The following is a 19444-nucleotide window of genomic DNA, read 5'->3' as shown; positions in this document are numbered from 1 at the left end:
CTCACTAGAATGATACAAAAATATCCATGGATTTGATCATGGAATACAAGGAACATAAAACATAAAACATTAGAGGAGCATCAGTGCCCAATAGATGGTATACCACTCCAATATATTAAGCATGGGGCTAATGAGTATGGTCAAGAGGTCTCCATCAGCTGTGTCATGTGGAAAGGTAGCTTGATGGTGGTGGAGCATGTTCTAGATCTGGAGCTGATGAATGGATTGTTTTGGCTAGCTTGGGCTCCTCAATCTCCTTTCTAACTGAAGAGGTCTCCACAAGCTTCATCAAGGTAACTCCCAAAGGACTAGCTTGATCTGAATTCTGTTGGATAGATGAATGAGGTGCAATTTCCGGCCTCCTTAAGATTCCAGGGGCAAGGTGGCAGATCTTCTACCCAATGGTGATGGCTCAGTATTTGACAGCTGAAGAATTATGGATTTGTCTGCCCCATGTTAAGTCCCAAGGCTGGAAGCAATTTTTGCTTCCATGCTTCTGCATTTCTGACACAGTCCATTCTTTTATGAATCACAATGTGGACAAGGCAGGGCACTACCACCTTGGAGAAGAAGCATGGTGGTGAGGATGGCAAAGTATAGTCAATTGGTGCCGGGGGGGAAGGGACTGGATTTTCTGACTGGTGGCAGAGAAAGAGCATGGCGGGTGATAATGACAATGATGAGTTGATGTTGTTGATGACAGGAGTAAGAGGTATGAGTGACTAGCTTTGAGGAGAAATAGCCGTTCGAGGATGACGATGATGACATCTGCAGGTAGTCTGTAACAGAAAAAGTAGAGGACTCAGTTGTTGGGTGACGACAGCAGCCAACCATAAGTTGCCTTGAGTTGATGCAGTGGAGAGAGGATGGTGTGAACTGCTGATACTTGAAAGTATGGCGAGCACGAGCAGGTGATCGTGACGACGTTGTTGTTGATGATGATGATGACGAAGATGTCAACACAGGTGGCAGCATGGCAGGCATGAGTAGGTGATGGCGGCGATGATGGTGATGTTGATGATGATGATGTAGGTGGCAGCATGGCGGGCACGAATAGGTATTAGTGTTGTGGGGCTCAAGACATAGGCTTGATTAGTATAGAGGAATCAGTTGTTGGGTGATGAAGATGGGTATGATAGTGTGTGTGAAAGCAGCCGACTGGAAGTTGCCTTGAATTGATGCAGTGGAGAGAGGATGGTGTGAACTGCCGATATTTGAAAGCACGAGCAGGTGATGGTGACGACGAAGACGATGATGATGATGACGATGTCAACACCAGTGGCAGCATGGCAGGCACAAGTAGGTGATGGCAGCGATGACGGTGATGTTGATGATGATGTAGGTGGCAGCATGGTGGGCACGAGTAGGTATTGAGGCTCAAGAGATAAGCTTGATTAGTATAGAAGCTTTAAAGGTTGCTAGAGCGAGGTCAAGCCGACGATGAGGTCCATTGGGTGACGAAGACAAGTATGGCAGTGATGCCAGCAAGATTTATGGTAAAGATAAATATATAACCTTAAAAAGGATTTGTGGGTCACACACTCACTCTCCCTCCTCTACCCTCCTTATGTACCCGGCCTACATCAACGCTAAATTTATCTCCCCCCTCAAAAAGGCTAAAAAAAGTTCCACTCGCACTGACCACACACACTCTCATGTTTAAAACAAGGTTCAGTTTCTCTACTTTCCCCTCCGCCCCTTCACACTTATGATGACTGAGAAAATGCTCATCTAAGATCTATACCCCTTGACCAGGACTGAACAAGAAAAACTGGAATTATATGTGCAAACGCATGTAATTGAACAAATTAAGAAGCTAGGAAAAAAGAAGTGCCCAAAACTCCATCCCCCAACAAACTGAGAAGCTAGGCAAAAAGAAGAAGTGCCCAAAACCTCTTTATAGCCTCCAAAACACTGCACTCCAGAATCCAATATCTATCAAGATCCATCACTTCAATCCCTGGAAGTCATCACCTTTGCACTTTAACTTAAAAAGAACCCAACCAACTCCACAACCACAACCAACCACATACACTATCCGTTTCCTTGGATGCACCTCAATTACTGCACTTGACTGAAGGAAAGTTTATGGATAGCCTGATGTGTGTCCTCCCTAGTAACACCTTGTAACTATTATGCACCAACAAACCGTGGTCAAACCTATTTTCACTGGCAAAACATTTCAAGCATAGAAAAGAAAGCCCTCACTGTGTGTCTTCGACCCTTTGACTATTGACATGTGTGTAAGCATTTCAAGCATAGAAAAGAAAGCCCTCACTATGTGTCTTCGACCCTTTGACTATTGACATGTGTGTACATGTCTGGCCTTGGTATGAGAGTCCAATGGCATGAGGAGACGTCTCATTGAGAGTGGTGACTCTTTGAGCGTCAAATGACTTATGGGCGGGGTCCGTATGGACTATGAGCATTGCCTGTATGGATATCGGTGAGTATAGGATGTGTACTGTGACGGGTGATTTTCCAAGTCAATAAATGCATATGCCTATGACGGATGCCTTGACGTTATTTTCATTTATGTGAAACCGTCTTTCTGTGTGGACATTGTCTGGTTATTTTTGCTTCCAATGCATTGGGGGTGCCTTGGCACCGTATGGATGCGTGTGTGCAGCATATGCACTGTTCTTATGTGCTTTGCAGGTGGTAAATGTTCACACAAGTTATTTTCAGCTTATTTTCATGTATTACTAAGGTTTGTGTTGGCGGATACACATTACATTTAAACAAGGCTGCACATAAGCTGGACGATTTTTAAAACACAAGGGTTGACGCATGGCAGATGGATGGCCCTACATGTGTGGCATCTGGACACCTTGTTTTAGCATATAGATGCCCAGAAAAAGGGAAAGCCTATCTCTTGAGAAAATGTCTTTTGTAAACGCACTTCACATGTTCGTATGTTTAGGGTGCTAGAATCATTTATTTCTGTATAATAAAAGAGAAGAATTTCTGGCATCAGCATGTCTGACCGGTTTGTTGTTAGTGATAGATTTTGTAACAGAAATAATCTTTGTTCTGTTTTCGACACTCTTGTCCAGGAAAAGGATGAAAATCTTAGTGGTGAGCATGCTCGAGAGGGGTTGACTTGCATTGTGTCAGTCAAAGTTCCAAATCCAGAGTTTGAGGGTCAAACAAAGGTTATAACGCATCTCCTCCTGGTGACTGTTATTGTGCTACAAATTTTTAACTCAAGCCTATGATGCAGAACGAAATTGATTTCTCAATACACACAGTGACATTTTTTATTTAATTTTGCTAGTTGCATTTTCTCTCAGAACGTTCAAGCACTTTGGGTTTTGTCTTTCTCAGTAAATCAAGAATACAAGCTATGGGGAAAAGGTCAAGGCATAGCTTGCAATCTCAATGCTGGTTTTTTATTTTGCGTCAGGAACTCCCATTGCTTTTCAGATGATGTGGATTTAAACATATCGTCTGATCTTGCTTTGGGAACATAATGCACTAGGAGAATATGCAAATGCATTTAGTGTGCATAGGAGAGAAGAAGTTACATTATATCTGGCTGCTGCTTGGGTATTGGGCACTTGCACATTGGAGAGATTTTACGATTAGTCTCGAGAGTTGTGCAAACAGTAGCAGAGGTTATTTGCTTGCTGTGTGTCCTTTTGGGTTGTGATATACTCTCATGGGCTTCTCTTTTTACTAGCATTATTGGAGCTAAGTAAAGATTCCCTATCATTGGAGCTTTATATTGATGATCTGGCTGTTTTTATCTAGAGCTCTGGACAGGAGGCTCTTATTGCTATTCTAGTGTATGCTGATGAGATGGGCTGATTTCCAAGAGTGTGCATTAGAGACCTTTTTTGAGTGGAAGTACCTATTTGACATACCACAAGAAACGGTGGACTCTTGGCTGAGTGAAAATTGCTGAGGCTTTGCCCTAGTAAGGAATATCTTGCACAATTGAACGTGTACAGGCCTGTTTTCAGTTTTCACATACAAAGAATTTCATACAGAACACTGCATGACAGTGACTTGTTGCCATCCAATCCTTCCTTGAAGGTACTGCAGTCGAAGTGCGACTCTATTAGAGTCACAATTCGTGCGATCTTATTAGCCCAGATGAAAGTCCAGCATCAACTTCATGGCCCCAACATACACAGACTCAGGTGGAGGATATGTTACTTCGGGGCCCTGAGGTACACACTCAGATGGATGATATCTTTCTTCAGGGCCCTGAGGCAGAGACACAGGTGAAGGATACCTCATTTCAGGGCCCTTAGGTACATGAGGAAGACAGAGCTCTCAGCAGTGCCATGGACGGCCAAGGGTATGTCATGTCTGGTGAACACTCCCAACCACTATCGGGAAAAAAGGAGGGGTGGGAGGGGGGGGTCTCAAGGCTAAGTTTGTCCCTGCTTCGTATTCTAGTGAGGCTCCTCTCTTGGGCCTCTGCGGGAAGCTGTCTGAAAAGAAGCCAATCTCCGAGTGACGGAGCTGGGCCCGTTCCCAAAGCTCCCCATGATATGTGTGGATGGGCCCCCAACATATGACCATTGGGTAAGTCGACCAGAGGGCCATATCAAGGACTGATGGAGGCACTCCTCTCCTCTTATGAAACTGGAGTGGACTGTTATGAGGTGGTCCCAAGCTTGCAAGACGTTGGCTACAAACATGTCCACAAATGCAAGGCTAAGGCCACAAGTTCGCAAGGCTAAGGCTAAGGCCACAAGTTCGCAAGGCTAGGGTCAGGGTCCGCCCAAAACGAGGGTGTGGGCAGAGTTTCAGGCTAGGAGAAAGTCCTTCTAGGGATTCCCACCCAGAAGAAGTCCATGAACTATCAACTTGCCCAAGAGGGTGTGTTGTCTGAGAACAGAGGGGTCGATGATCACTTTCCATGACACCTTGGCCCGTGCAGGCCTCCCATTGCTACCAGCCCATAGAACGTTGCGGGGCAACTGCTGAACCTGACCAATGCAAGCCTGGGAAGAGGCCCAACAAGAGGTGATGTACCACATAGTGGCGAGAAGAACCTGGTTGCCAAATAAGGAAAGCCTGGCTGAACTCCAGTATATCAACTTCTTTCGAATGCTCAAAAGAAGAGGGGCTAACCGTTGCTCTGGGGGAATATCGATGCCAACCTGGCATCCAAGTTAACGAGCTGGAGTGCTGCTCGGGATCCACTGAAAAGCCTCAACTGGCCTCCGGTGATGACCCAACCCAGAATCCACACGACTTGTGCGCTGGATGCAGAGCAGAAGATCTCTATCGCATATCGGCGAGTATCCACTGAGAAGCCTCAACTAGCCTCCAAGGTGGGGCCGGCGGTGACCCAATCCAGAATCCACACGACTTGCACTAGTTAATTTGTGCGCCGGATGCACAACAGAAGATCTCTATCGCATATCGGAGATTCCCCTCATCTCTGGAGTAGTATGTAGCTGTGTCATTGGCAAACTCTGAGTCAAGTAGTGCCTCTTGCGAGCGGACGGGAAGACGCAACCCCTGTAGCCCTGTCTCTTGTGCAGAGAGAAAAGCTCAAGGCCTTGACAACAAGCCCTGCCGGATCAAGCGAGAAAGCATAAGTCTATCACCTTTGGGTGGCCCCTTGAATGAGAACCATGCTGTGCGAATCCGAATATAGCCCAGAAACACCCTGCACCCACTCCCCAATTTGATTATTGGCACACACATAGGTTTTGTTCAGGATCAGAGCATTCTGGACAACATCTTCACTTTAAACCAGGTTGAGGCAGCAGGATTTGATAGTTCCCCTTCTCGAATTTGAGAAAGCCTGTGACAAGGTGGACTGGTTCTTTCTGGAAGGGACGATGTGCCGGATGGGATTTCGGGAGGGGGAGGAAAGGCTGCAGTAGTCGGCTGATGAATTTTGCTAAGATTTTATATCTGGGCGCTAGGAGGGTGATGGGTCTCCACTGCCAAATCTCCAATCTGTCACCACCCTGCTTAGGAATCAAACGAATCAATCTCTCTGACAGCCTCTTTGGCATGGGTCCGTGGTTGAAGCTGCCTTCCATGAGATCCCTTGATGAAGAAATAAGGAAACATGAAGCCCATCCTCTCTAGGGCATTTGCACGTGGGAGTGCATGTAGAGACTCCGCAAGCTCCTTTGAAGTAAAGGGTGTCAGTAGGACAACCTGCTCATGTGCCCCCATCACCTGAGAGGATAGGGGGTACCCGTGAGAAGGAAATGGAGGAAATCCGTGGCATTGGCTTGCACTTGAGGGGGGTCAACAACTATGGATCTATCCTGGCCTCACAATCTGCAGATACCATCCCTCCTCTTATGTGGGCTTGTAATCTCAAAGAAATCTTTGATGATCCTGCCTCCCACCTAGGTCCAAAAGGAAACCCAAGCGTGGTATTTGTACTTCACCCTTTGCTCCTGAATGGAGCTAAGCTTTGCATGGGCTGCAGCCATCTGGGCCTCAATCCGCGGGCTATCTGAGGTACTCTCCTAAAGCCTCTGCAAGGAGGCAAGGCTCCGACGGATGTTCCTCTCTTGCTCTGTAAAGCCAGCCAGTATGCTCTGGGCAGCCTCTTGCAACAAACTGTTGATCTCTCTAAGGCTTATGTCCAAAGCCCCCATGGGTGAACCACTGTGGAAATCCAGACTCTCCCAAATCTCCTCAATCTTGCTGCAAATCTGAAGATCCTGAATGAGGCAATCTGGGATCTGGGTGCTCAAATGTCTGTCCTGCTTCCATGCCACCTCGTCCACAAGCCCACTCATCCTGTCTAATCTGGAAAGGTTGGGGCCTGTACCCTTCCCATTGGATCTCGAGAAGCACCGACTCCCAGGGTTGCATCCGAACTCCAATAAATGCCAAGGGTCCTGTCCCCTTAAAGCCAGAATCACTCCTCCTAGGCCGAGCACTCTGTGCTTGAAACTATGACTGTGCCACCTCTGAGTTTGTCCTCCGCCATCTCTAACATGTTGAAATCTCCACCCATGTACCACAAATTGACCTGTTGGAAGGACCAATGGACCGTGGTCCAAAAAGTGGCTCTGCGTGCTGCGGTGTTCGGTGCATAGAGGTTTTGGAAGCTCACTCTGTCCTCGCCAATCCTAATGATTACCTGCTGAGCTGTCCCTATGACAATAGTGCCTGAAGCGATCACTGCGGGTAAGAACTGCTCGCTAACGGAAATGCATACCCTGCCTTGGATCTTGGAGGGGCCAAAAGCATGGACCAAAAGGTGTGACTCCTGCCTTGAAGAATCTTCCCACAATGGCGGTATGGCCCTCGTATAGATGATACTCCTGGAGGAAGAGAATGTCAATTGGTCTGACAACTACGGCTTTGTGAAGCTCCTCTCCAAGGATCTCGTGCCTCTGAAAACACTGTGGTCCTCCCAAACCTTGAATGTTCCATGAGACAATCTGCATATATAAGAGTGGAGGCACAACTGTCAGAACTGCCCTCCACTCGAAGAGCCTTGGGTGTGGGTTTGGATGGAGAGTAATCACTGTCTGTCCTGGGGCGAGGCCTTGCTAGGTGGGCGTGAATCTTGCCCTCCATGTGGAGCCATTGTGTCCGGGCCTTGGAATATGCATACTCTGGGATCCATCTGTCACAATGAAGGTATTTGTAGGAGGGAGGGAGAGGTACTACCACCAATGACTTTTTATGAGGCTACTGGATTTTATCCTGGAGTTTGGTCATATTTAATAGAAGTTCATTTTTCTTGAAAGAAGAAATGTAGGCAAGGGAGCAGGTTAGAACCATCTCTTTAATACGTGTAAAAGGCTCAATATAAAGTCTGGTTCACTGGTGTAGTTTGGTTTTGAAAAAATGTGCATTGCAAATTTCGGGAGTTCATTCCAAAATGTTCATACAGAAATAGAATGTTGGAAATGATGTATGTGCAGACTAGGCTAGGCAATCCAGAAGTCAGGAACGTGGTTGAGCAGGCTGTGCAAGAGAACCTTACAGAATATTTGGAGTGCCATCCAGGGGAGCTGGAAGCAATCATGTCAAAATCGATCCAGGCTTTGAAGGTATCACTGAAACATCCAATTTTCTCTCTTTATGATGGTTAATTTTAGTGTTTATAACACATAATGTAACTATTGCAACTTGGGCAATTAGATAGTGGCTTATATGGTCTTTGATTATACAAATACATGTAGTGTTCATGTTTTAACTTCACTTCCTGTGGTAAAACGAAACTCTATGGAACCTGACATGAAGCATGTGTCAGATGGATATTTTGACTCATTGCTTGCCTCTTGGGTGAAGCCAAATAAAATAAGGATATGGATCACTGCTGCAGCACTAATGTTTCTACTGTATTCCACATTATGCTTATGGTAAAGAACTATACTTTATCCTTGCCTTCAAGGTAGAGAGTCCTGGGAGAACAATCAATGGGCCCTTAGTATCTGGCATGTTGCATATCCAGGTCTGCGTCACCAGAATTACGTTTGGTAACTTCCTCTTTATTGCTTTTCACATGTGTCAAATGTGAAGTACCTGCTTTGTAGTTCTATATTCTTTGTTTAAAATCAAACGGAAGGTGCCTAAGGAGATTGTTGGAGGGGAATAGTAACAGATCCTATATCAGGTCTTCTGACCTGATTCACAAGCTGTAACTTCCCTTGGTGTAGATGTTCTTGCCTTTTTTTTCACTTTGTCTAGTGTTCACCTATATCCATTTGTTTTGAACGGCCTCAAAATGTTGGTTTACCTAGATAAAGTGCATGGTAGTGATGTGAAAGTTCATGTTCTCACTACTAATTGGGCACTGATATATCTCGCTTTACAAAGTAATAGTATATTAAGCCCAATATCTCCATGTCAAACCTTTGTAATGCTATGACAAGAAACAAGGGTATGTTAATTTTGACATGCTACTAATCCTTTCAAGACTGACTCTTTTAAATTTGATCCCCACATCTTATCCTAGGGCTTTCTTATCTTTACTTCTTCAGGCAGCTATGGCAGCTAAAAATGCTAGAGAACTTGTCAGAAGGAAAAGTATTTTGAAGTCTTCAACGCTCCCTGGGAAGCTGGCTGATTGTAGCTGCAACAATCCAAGAGATGCAGGTTTGTAATTCACCTTGGATGTAGGTATTGAAGTATGGTGTTTTAACTTTTAACTTTTCATCAAGAGTCATCAGAAGAAGAATTATTTGCAGAGATTTTTATCGTGGAGGGAGACTCTGCTGGTGGAAGTGCCAAGCAAGGGAGAGAGAGACATTTTCAGGTTGTTTTATCACTTCACCTTTCTTGAAAGGGAGCAATGAAATGGTATTGTTTTGTCAGGCTGTGGAAATCTTGTCCATTGATAATGTCAATATCAATCTTGTCCATTGATAATGTGCCTGTTCAAATGTGAAGGGTGAAGATTTTAGCAAGGATGCACTGCGCTACCACAAAATTATTATTCTGACAGATGCAGATGTTGATGGTGCACACATCCGGACTCTATTGTTGAAGTCCCAAGTTTAGATCCCATTCTGGTTGTGTTAGAGAAGTAGAAACTTGTTTATGCTGATCAGAGATTGATTCTTAGTGGACTTGCCATGCTCGGACTTTGGGGTCGATAAATTGGGAGATCTTTTATTATAAGTAGTTTATTTAAAGGATATTTCTTTGTAAAAAACAACAATGCTTTTTTTAGCTTTAGATTTAGGTTTAAAGGTGATTATTACATTAGGCCTTGATTGTTGTTGCATCAGATAGTGCTCACTCATTTTCATTTACTTCCTACCTCATTCTCAAGGACTTATTTGCCTAGTTGGTCTTTGATTGTTGTGCTACTTGGCTTCCACTCCTCTAGCTCCTCCACATAGCGTCCCTTCGCATTTCTAGCTAGCATGTTTGTTGTTGGCTACTACGTTTTCACATGAAATGAATGCCTCTCTGTTCACGTGTCTTCTTGGCTCTTTTGCATCGAGATGGCATAGTGTGCTCCTTATATTATGCCCAATTAAATTCTTGGTGCCCACATTGTGGCATTTTCTTTGTTTGTGTGTCCACCTAGCTTATTAGTGTCCACATGGTGCCATCTAGACCATTCATCTAACCACAAGGCACAATTAACTATACTTGCGTTTCGTTGTCACACCCAGAATCTTGTTGGTTGTTCCTCCATGTGACAATTTGGCGATCATACCATTATAATCTCAAGAACAAGGAGGCGCATTATACTCCCCCATTGTTATTAGCACCTAGCACACATTCCAACATTTGTTTAGAGTCAAGTTTATCTACTTGAGTGTGACCTACTTGGATAAAATTTACTTCATTTGTTTTGGTTGTTGAACAAATGGCTTTTAACAATTTTGTTTTTTTATGTGGCCATTGGTCTTTTACAAAAGTGGAAAACTTTTTCAAAGTGAAAGGCTTGTGGATATTGAATTGTTTGACAATTGCTATAAAAGAAATTTTACTAGTAGGTTTAAAAGGATTAGAATCTTTTGATCGTTATCTAGAAGAGATGAGATAACGTTAGCTTAAAATTCCAACATTAGATTCACGATTGGCATAAGTTGATGGAAAGGGAGTGCTATTGGAAGGGTCGACGTCAACTCCGCCATGTGGCAAGGGGCCATATCCCATATGTGAAGTAAAATGTTAGCCACTAAAGTATAAAGGAAACAAATGTTTCACATGCTTGGTTATATCCCCCCACATTTTATGTGGAGGGAGGGGATACGAGGTGGGGGGAGCCCGTGTTGTTGTGGTGGGCATCGATGTGGCTTCTTGAGTCTTTGTGTGCCTTGCTTGTCTGTCTGACCCAATAGTGGTATTAGAGCGTAGGGGGGTCTTTCGTGCTACTGTTGAGACTACTATTGAAGCTTGTCATCGTACCCATGTGATCCCTCCGTTGATGGAGCTACTGTGCTGTGTGTCACCTAAACACGTGTGCTGGTATGCCGGGTGTACACGTTGGTTAGGCAAGTTGCGTGAGTTGGCATGCTAGGCATAGTCAGTCATCATACCCATGTATCCCTCCGTTGAAGGAGCTGCTGTGTTGTGTGTCACCTAAACACGTGCTGGTATGCCGGGTGTACATGTTGGTTGGGCAAGTTGTGTGAGTTGGCATTCCAAGCATAGTCATTAGTTGGGTAGCTAACCTCTGAGCTGATTGTGTTTGTGTGCAACCATAGGAGGGTGTTGAAAGGGTCAACGTTAGCTCTGCCACATGGCAAGGGGCCATATCCCATATATGACTAAAAAATTTAGTCACTAAAGTATAAAGGCAAAAAAGGGTTACATGCTTGTCTCTATTCCCCCACATTTTAAGTGGACGGAGGGGATATGAGGTGGGGTGAGCTCATGTTGTGGTGGGCATCCCTGTAATTCGTTGTGGCTTCGTGAGTCTTGTGCACCGTGTCTGTTTGACCCAACAAGTGGCACAGGAATAGGAGGCATTTACGAGACTAGTATTGGAAAGCTACTTTATGTTGTAACCTAATCCTAGATAATTCTTCTTGATACATCCTTTAGGTATGGTACCAAATGCGGTTTGGTCTGGCTTCTTCCTTTTGCCTTACCCTTTTAATCTTAAGGGGTGTGGATCTGAGTTGTTCTTATGAGGCATTCCCCTGAATGCCTCCTATTCTTGTTTGACCCAACAAGTCGTATAGGAATAGGAGGCATTCAGGGGAATGGTATTGGAATAGGAGGCATTTACGAGACTAGTACTAGAAAGCTACTTTATGTTGTAACCTCATCCTGGATAATTCTTCTTGATATATCCTTTAGGTATGGTACCAAATGTGGTTTGGTTTGCTTTCTTCCTTTTGCTTTACCTTTTAATCTTGGGGGGTGTGGATCTGAGTTGTTCTTATGAGCTCAAGGGATTCGATTCAATATGTACTGAGACTCCGAAGCCTCTCTTGTCTTTTTGGGAGACATTGTAAACAAACAACACAATTATGGTAAGCCTAACATAATTTAGTAGGGGTGTTTCCATATTCTCCAACTTTTATTAAGGTACCAACTTTTACCTTTTTGGGAGACATTGTAAACAAATAGCCCAATTATGGTCAGCCTAGCAAAGGTTGGTAGGGGTGTTTCCATATTCTCGAACTTTTGTTGAGGTATCTTCTTGGTTTTTGTGTAGTTAGCAGGGTGCTAGATTTGATTCAATATAGACTCAAACTCAGAAGCCTCTCTTGCTTTTTGGGAAACATATTGTAAGACATACATCCCAATATAGGTTGGTAGGGGTGTTTCCATATTCTCCCACTTTTGTTAACGTGCCTTCTTGGTTTTTGTGTAGTCATGGTGTTGCATGTAGTGCAGTGTGTTAGCCATGTGCTTCTTTTTGTGATGTGTGCTCAATGATGGTGATGTGTAGCACCAATGAGCAAGAGGTGACTAAACAAGTGCATTCTATTTAGTGGGTTTCAGTCATGAGAAAAACTTATGGAGTTAATCACATGTTAGTCATGGCGTGATTTTCTTGAGTTAGTCATGACGTGATTTTCTTGAGTTAGTCACATGTTCCTCCATGGGTAATTTTAGAGTTTTGGTGTCATGCATGTGCTATAACATTATGTGTCAATGATAATAAGAGGAGATGTAAGTTACACATGAAAACTAGTGTTAGGGCATGATTATTGAGATAGTCATGTGCATGAATCTTTATATTTTGGTGGGTTTCTAATAGAGGAGTACTCAAGAAGTACTAGTAGACAGAGTGCACTATATGTGTAATGTTTTAAGTGTTCTAGGTGGACATGAAAAACTAGTACTTGAGAATCACGGTGTGATTTTCAAGTATTGGGTGATTTTCTAGGTGTTCTGGGTGGATGTGAAAAACTTTTTCATCAAAGCTGTAAATTCTATCTTTTCCACAAACCTGATTGCACTCTCCTGTGGCAATCCCCAATACTCTAGAAAATCTTGAGCCATCTCCCCAATCTTTCTTCACACAAACCCTTGTCTTCTTCACAAACCGAAGGAAATTTCTTCCTTTGTGGAGGCACCAAAAAGTGATGACACGGAAGCGATATAGCTATATATGCCTTTATAGAGTGTCACACTTCCACACACTGATACAAACACACCCAGAACACCAGACCCAAGAGCATAAACAAAACTTTATTTCAATACAAGTCTTCATATTTACAGAGTTGAACATCCATTACATCCTGAGAACCATCTTCATCTAACACCCATTCACAATCAGCCCACTCCAGCTCCTGGTCGCTCCCAATCCTTCTCCTTTAGCCCACGATAGTCCTTCCCCTCTCCTACTGAGGGATCCTCTCTCCCAAGGTCTTCTACTCCTTAATTTTTAAAAGAAGGACTCATCATCATCTACATATTTCATCATCATGCAAGATCTTTACATAATACCCTCATGCCCATGCTATATATCTTTACAAGATGATAGGATGATGCAATACACACCCAAGGGACAATATTCATCAGACTTGCACAAAAAAAAAGAGACAAGAGATATATGTCTTTAATACATGCTGGCAACCCTTCATAGCTCTGGTATGATCTTGACATCACTTGTTGATGCTTGATGTTACCATCATTGGAGGCAAAGATACCTTCACGACCTTCAAAAGCAATCTCCTCAGCTTGATCCTTAGCCTAATCTTCTCAGACACCGGTGGTAGCAAATACAACACACACACTGGCATTCTACACTCAGAGGACTACCTAGCACGCTACCAGCTGCTGCAGCTACCTATGAAACTTACATAAAGTGGCGTCGCCAACTCAATGGAGAGATAGTAGTAGCAAATACAAAGAGCACCGACACCCTGGCATCGCCAGCCCCAGCTTTGGCAAGAAAAAAACAAAAGAAAAAACACCTACTATGCTCAAACCTGGCTGCAGCCAACCAAAGGAAAAAAGAAACAACCCTCACGGGCTCTGTGCTAGAGGCAACAAAACCCAACAGAGGACATCACCATACCCTAGGTTCAAAGGCAGCACCCCCAACCAAAAAACCATTGCTCTCAGCTGCAGCAGTAAATATAATGAGACACAAGCTTTTCCAGCTCTGCAACAACGGCTAACAAAAGAAATCTACATGCTGTGCTCAGAGGCGACAATCCGATGCTAGCTCTCTCCCTTTTGCTTCTAGCTGCCACTCATGGCCCGAATCGGCATCCTCCCTTCTATCGAATGCTCCCTGCACCATGTCTCCCCCGTCATGCACACCATCACTTTCTTTTTCCTTCCCCTTCCAGAACCAGCTCATGCACACACGTAGCCATGCACAACCACATCACCCTTCCACATGCTTCCCTTTAATCTTGGACATTTTCACCCCTCATACACACATTCAATTGGTACTTGAGATGGTGTCAGTCATTCGGTTGCTCTGTATGTGTGCATGTCCCAAAAATAAAAATGGGTACTTGTAAATTGTATTCGAAAATGTGCAAGTGCATGGGGGCAATTAGTTGTTGGGGGTGGACCATGCTCTGGACAAGTCTATGCTTCCAAGATCTCATCATTTTCCTTGCACATACACTTCCATAAAGCCTAAAGCTTGATTGCCACATATAACCACACATCCATGACACCCACATTGAGTCAATGAGTGCTCCCATGACTTTACCACAATACGGAACATCACTCATGTACACATGTACAAGTTGAGTTGGGGGTTTTCAAAAATCTTCACACAGCGTCATTAGCAAAGCCTGGGAATGGCCCAAGGTATCCCTCATACCATTAGGAGAATAAGGTTTGCCGATGGAGGTGAGAGATTATGATGCTGTCTAGTTTTGAGGGCCCAGGCTAGTGCGGTGAATAAGCCCACCCTAGTGCAGAGACATCCCTCTGAGGGGCGGGAGGATCGAGCGATGGAGCCTGAGAGGGTGACAGGTTGGCTTGAGTCCTCGCCCCAGCGGCCAAACGATGAGGTGTATGGTCCCGTAGGGTTTTGCTCAGCATATAGAGGCTAGAAGGCCGAATTCTAGATCATCGACAATATAAAGGAAAAGAATAAGAGAGCAGGTTTGGCTTGTATGGAATTGATTCATGTATAAACTTTTTTTATAAATCTTGTCTTTAGCATTATTGTACTGTGGAAAAAGACTGTTTTAACAAATATCGTGAAAAGGGCCTTAATTAAGAAACATGTTTATTTATGTCAAACAATGTGTTAGAATTAATTAGAAAACAAAATTGACGCGTGAGTAGGGTGGAAAGTGGGAGGATGGAATGCCTTGATGGCACCATCCTACGAACGGGTGGACCCGATTAGTCGGTTAGCTTTCCAACAGACTAAGTGAATTCCCTACGCTAGATAAATAGGTTCTCAAGAAATTCTATTCTTGAAGACTAGCCCAGTGGTTGTGCCTTGCACGGATGAGGAAAAAAGCGTTGTCTCTAGGAATCAAGACTAGTAGTTGCCCAAATTATGATCAATTACCCTATGGGTGATTTAATTTTTAGAAGATCACGCTTCCCCTGCGGGATAGGACTAGGTCTTACCTATGAATCATATCCTTGAATCTCTACATGGTCAAGGTATCGATGAATAGGAGATTTTCTCCAAGTTAAGACTTAGTGGACTATCTTAAGTGTTTCCCCTATTTTGGAAGGGGGAAACCTTACAGGTTGCCGCACATTCACCTTCTTCAAATCAACACACACATGAAGCTTTCCATATTTCTTGGGTTACAATCACAATTGGTGATACCAGATCAGTGTGCTCAATCTCGTAAATAAAATCTACAATAATGAGTTTGTCAATTTATTCCTTTACAATTTCTGAGTATTTCGGTTTTATTTGGTAAGGACATTGCTTGATTGGCCTTGAACCCAGGAATGGTGTGTTGAACCACTTCTATAGCAGTACACCCTTTATGTCCTTGTAGTTTAAAGCAAAGAAGTCCTTAGACTCATTTAATAGAGTAATCAATGCCTCTTCCTCCTACGAGGTTAGTTGTGTTAATGAAGAGTGGTTTGGGATCTTCACCATGCTTTACAATATCTACTTCCTTTACATTTGTAGGTCCATCATATGAGACCCCTTTTTGTTCACCCTTTCGAGCATTATGCCCGTAGAGGTGAAGCGCCTTCCTTTTGTTAACATCAAAGGTTTTGAAATGGCTTGGAACCTTTGCAAGTAAGGCTTCTCCTCATTCTTCTCATTTCCTGCCCCAAAGTCCTTTTTAAAAAAAAATTCGATTTCATGTAATGCTTTGTTTCATTTTCTTCTCTCCGATCTTGTGAGCTTGGGGGTTTCTTAGCTCTCAATTTTGGCTCTTGAGGTGTTTGTAACATTATCTCGCTTAACTCTTCTCCCTAATTCTTCAAGAATTCAGTGACTTTGACGTATCTTAGCCATTGAGCATCCATGGGTCCTATTTTAAGAATCTCAGTGATTTTAACCTGATAACGCTTCTTCTTCATAATCATTTTCGAAACTTCAACCTTACGGCTAAATTCGAAGCTTCTTTCCCATAATAAGATTCAAACTCTTTCTCTTTCAAAGAGATTTCCCATGACTTGTCCACCACCAATGGTCTTATCATGCATAGCTCTCCCTAGGCTTACACCTTGTGTTCAGTTTTTTTAAACATGAGATATAATCTCTCAGACTCATGCTCCTCTTGCTTAATGTTGTATAATTGAGCCACTTGGCTCCACTTATCTCCGTTTCATGCAAAACTAGGTATGAACACACTCTTAACCCATGTAAAATTAATCCTGGCATCTGGCTTAAGCTATTGATACCATTATGCAAAACTAGGTATGAACACACTCTTAACCCATGTAAAATTAATCCTGTCATTTGGCTTAAGCTATTGATACCATTGGTGTGATTTTTCTTAGTGTAAGGAAAAATGCAAATATTTTTATTTGGTTGCTGTGATCAAACCAAAAAATTTGCACACCGATTCAAATATCTTGAGGTTTTGTATGGCATTGCCATCACTTGAGAATTTTGACATTAACTCGCCACGTGATTGGGCTTGATCGATATTGTTCTTTGTGGTGCCAGTGTGGTACCTAACTCCCTAGCAACCCCCATTCCTATTTCATTAATTTGGTTGGATGCCTTATATACAATGACTGTGTTCATCCCAAAGGTTTTTTTACATATCCAAATATTCACAATGATCCTAACCTAGCAATTACAATACTAAATAGAGTATTGACATGTTGGGAAAGGCCTTTACCTCCATTTCTTTATCTTCAGCTTGACAATGCTGCAAGAGAGAATAAACTATATTAGGGTATTTAAATATGTTGGTGCACTTGGGAGTGTTCAAAAAAGTCAAAGTTAATTTTCTTATTGTGGGACACACTCATGATCATATTGACCAAATTTTTAGTACATTTTTAAGAAGGCTTGCTTGCATCGTGATGCAATTACATTACCTCAAATGATCTCTGTGTAGTGGAGTGGAGAATGCTTACACACCAAGCCCACCATGATGCATCTTAGAGAAATTTATGATTTTAAGTTGTTTACATATGGTTCAAATGAGAATAAGGTAAAATGCCTTCATAAACTCAATGATTTGATTTTTTAGCATGCCTTTCTAATAAAGAGGAAAAGAGATGATGGTAAAGTGTACCTGTATGTGTTAAACAATTCTCTTCCTCTAAAAAATGACTATCTTCTAAAGGTCTAAAGTTTCTAACATTTGTGAACAATTATGAATGATGCCAAGATGGAACCAATTGAATTGTACATGAAGGAGACTAAAGATGCAACAAAAAGAGCAAAGACATTAATTATCAAAAATGGATTGAAGAAAGGAAAACGTTACTAGAAAAAGCAAAGAAATATGTAGGAAATCAAGATCTAACATGGTGGGAGAAATTCTTTCAAGAAGAACATTAATTATGAAGAATGCATTGAAGTTACTGGAAAAAGAAAAGAATTACGTAGGGAATCAAGATGTGAGATGGTGTAGATAGTGAGGAAGATGAAAAATGATTTATAATAATGTAACTTTGACTTTATTTGTTCCATTTTAACATCTTATTACATTTTTTCATATCTTTTACTATACTGCCATCATTTTTTTAGCAAGGATAGTAAAATACTTTTGTTGTTTATATACTAGAAACAAGAAATGTGGAAGAAAAGCTAGATGTGATATTTTTGGGTCTTTTTGTTTTTTTTTGTTCATTGAAAAAAAAACTCATTTTTTGAATCATTTAACAAATAGAAATTGTTAAAATATTCTTTTTTTTCAGCTTGTTTTTTAAATGTCTTTATTTGTGAGTATCAACATTTTTTAATTGTACAAAGAATTCATGTGTTTTTTAATCCTAAAAGATTCTCGTTCTTTCTCCTAAGATGAAATATTACCCAAATAGGTTGTAATGGTGCTAGTGTCTATCTAGCGAGACACTTTTGTAATGACACTTCTAGCAACATAAAATTTTTCACTCAACGTGGCTTCTTTTTCTAAAATGCAACATTAGAATGTTCTTTTTTTCACTCAACGTGGCTTCTTTTTCTAAAATGCAACATTAGAATGTTCTTTTTTGTCGAAAGTATCGCTCAACACCCATAGTTTATATCAACAATTCATTGTCTTGCTAGGGTCCTGTAACCTTGTGAAGGGCGAGATAAAAGGCCTTAAGGTTAATGTAGATAACCAATCGAGTTAAGTAAGCTTTATGGATTTTTTCATGCTTTTTATAGAGGCTACTAATGAGAATGTGAGCAAGGCTTTAATTGTAGTTTTAACATTTTGTAGTGGCTCTATGTCCAAGTATACTTTAATTAAATACATGCTTATCGTTGTTGTGACAAACAATGATGTCTTCGATATGCAAATACATGGGGATGCTCATGGCTTTGAAAGGATAAATAATTAGGCACATGCTGGGGTGTCCTATGGTTGTTTAAGGAATTGATTGATTGATTGGCTTCTTAATAAGTTTATACAAAGCTTCAAAGACTAGATAACTAATATTTACCATTTCATTGCATGCTAATCATTATTAGCTTTATGGTATGTTCTTCGGTTCTATATCCCTCTCATAGGTTGGAATATTATCCAATAGCATAAGGTGCTACAATACACGAAAACATTCCTTTAGAGAAGTAAATATGGTAATAAACAATTATCTGAAGGTTTGCAGACCTAGACAAAATGTTGGACTAGGTGCTCTAAATATATCAAAATGCATTCTAAAGCAAGACTAAGCAAGTAATCAATAGCCTAAAAGCAACCTTGGACACAATAATTCTGAGAGAGTTGGTGGAGAAGACATAGGTGGCATCCAAAGGAAGATGGCTAGGGCTACCTTCATGGAATAATGTGATTTACATATTCCTTTAAACACTAAGAACATACCCTTGTCATTGTTTTAAAATAAAAGCATGGAATTGGCAACGATATTCAAGAGTAATAGATAACTCTTTTATGTTGCATCACATTTGGTGACCTCATCTTTTCAACCTACTCACATTGATCTTATAGGTTTTAAAGGCTGCAAAGACTTAATAAAAAAAGACTTAATAAAAAAAGACTTAATAGCA

General features: G+C 42.0%; 1 protein-coding gene across 1 annotated transcript in view; it reads left to right on the top strand.

The window, feature by feature from the left end:
* Nucleotides 1–9721, top strand: part of LOC147636832 (DNA gyrase subunit B, chloroplastic/mitochondrial-like) — an 83353-nt gene extending 73632 nt beyond the window's left edge. The window contains exons 5-9 of the mRNA XM_086800977.1: nt 3057–3155; nt 7872–8000; nt 8934–9048; nt 9141–9208; nt 9343–9721. Of these exons, the coding sequence (XP_086657103.1) occupies nt 3057–3155; nt 7872–8000; nt 8934–9048; nt 9141–9208; nt 9343–9453 (522 nt within the window). The 3' untranslated portion in view covers nt 9454–9721. The remainder of the gene's footprint in view (nt 1–3056; nt 3156–7871; nt 8001–8933; nt 9049–9140; nt 9209–9342) is intronic.
* Nucleotides 9722–19444: the final 9723 nt, after the last annotated feature.

This window comes from Cibotium barometz, chromosome 7 (genome assembly GCF_041138505.1).
Source record: "Cibotium barometz isolate CiBa-2024 chromosome 7, ASM4113850v1, whole genome shotgun sequence".
In the NCBI taxonomy this organism is placed as follows: Eukaryota; Viridiplantae; Streptophyta; class Polypodiopsida; order Cyatheales; family Cibotiaceae; genus Cibotium; species Cibotium barometz.
The sequence above is the reverse complement of the archived record's forward strand: the minus strand, read 5'-3'. Positions and strand labels throughout refer to the sequence as shown.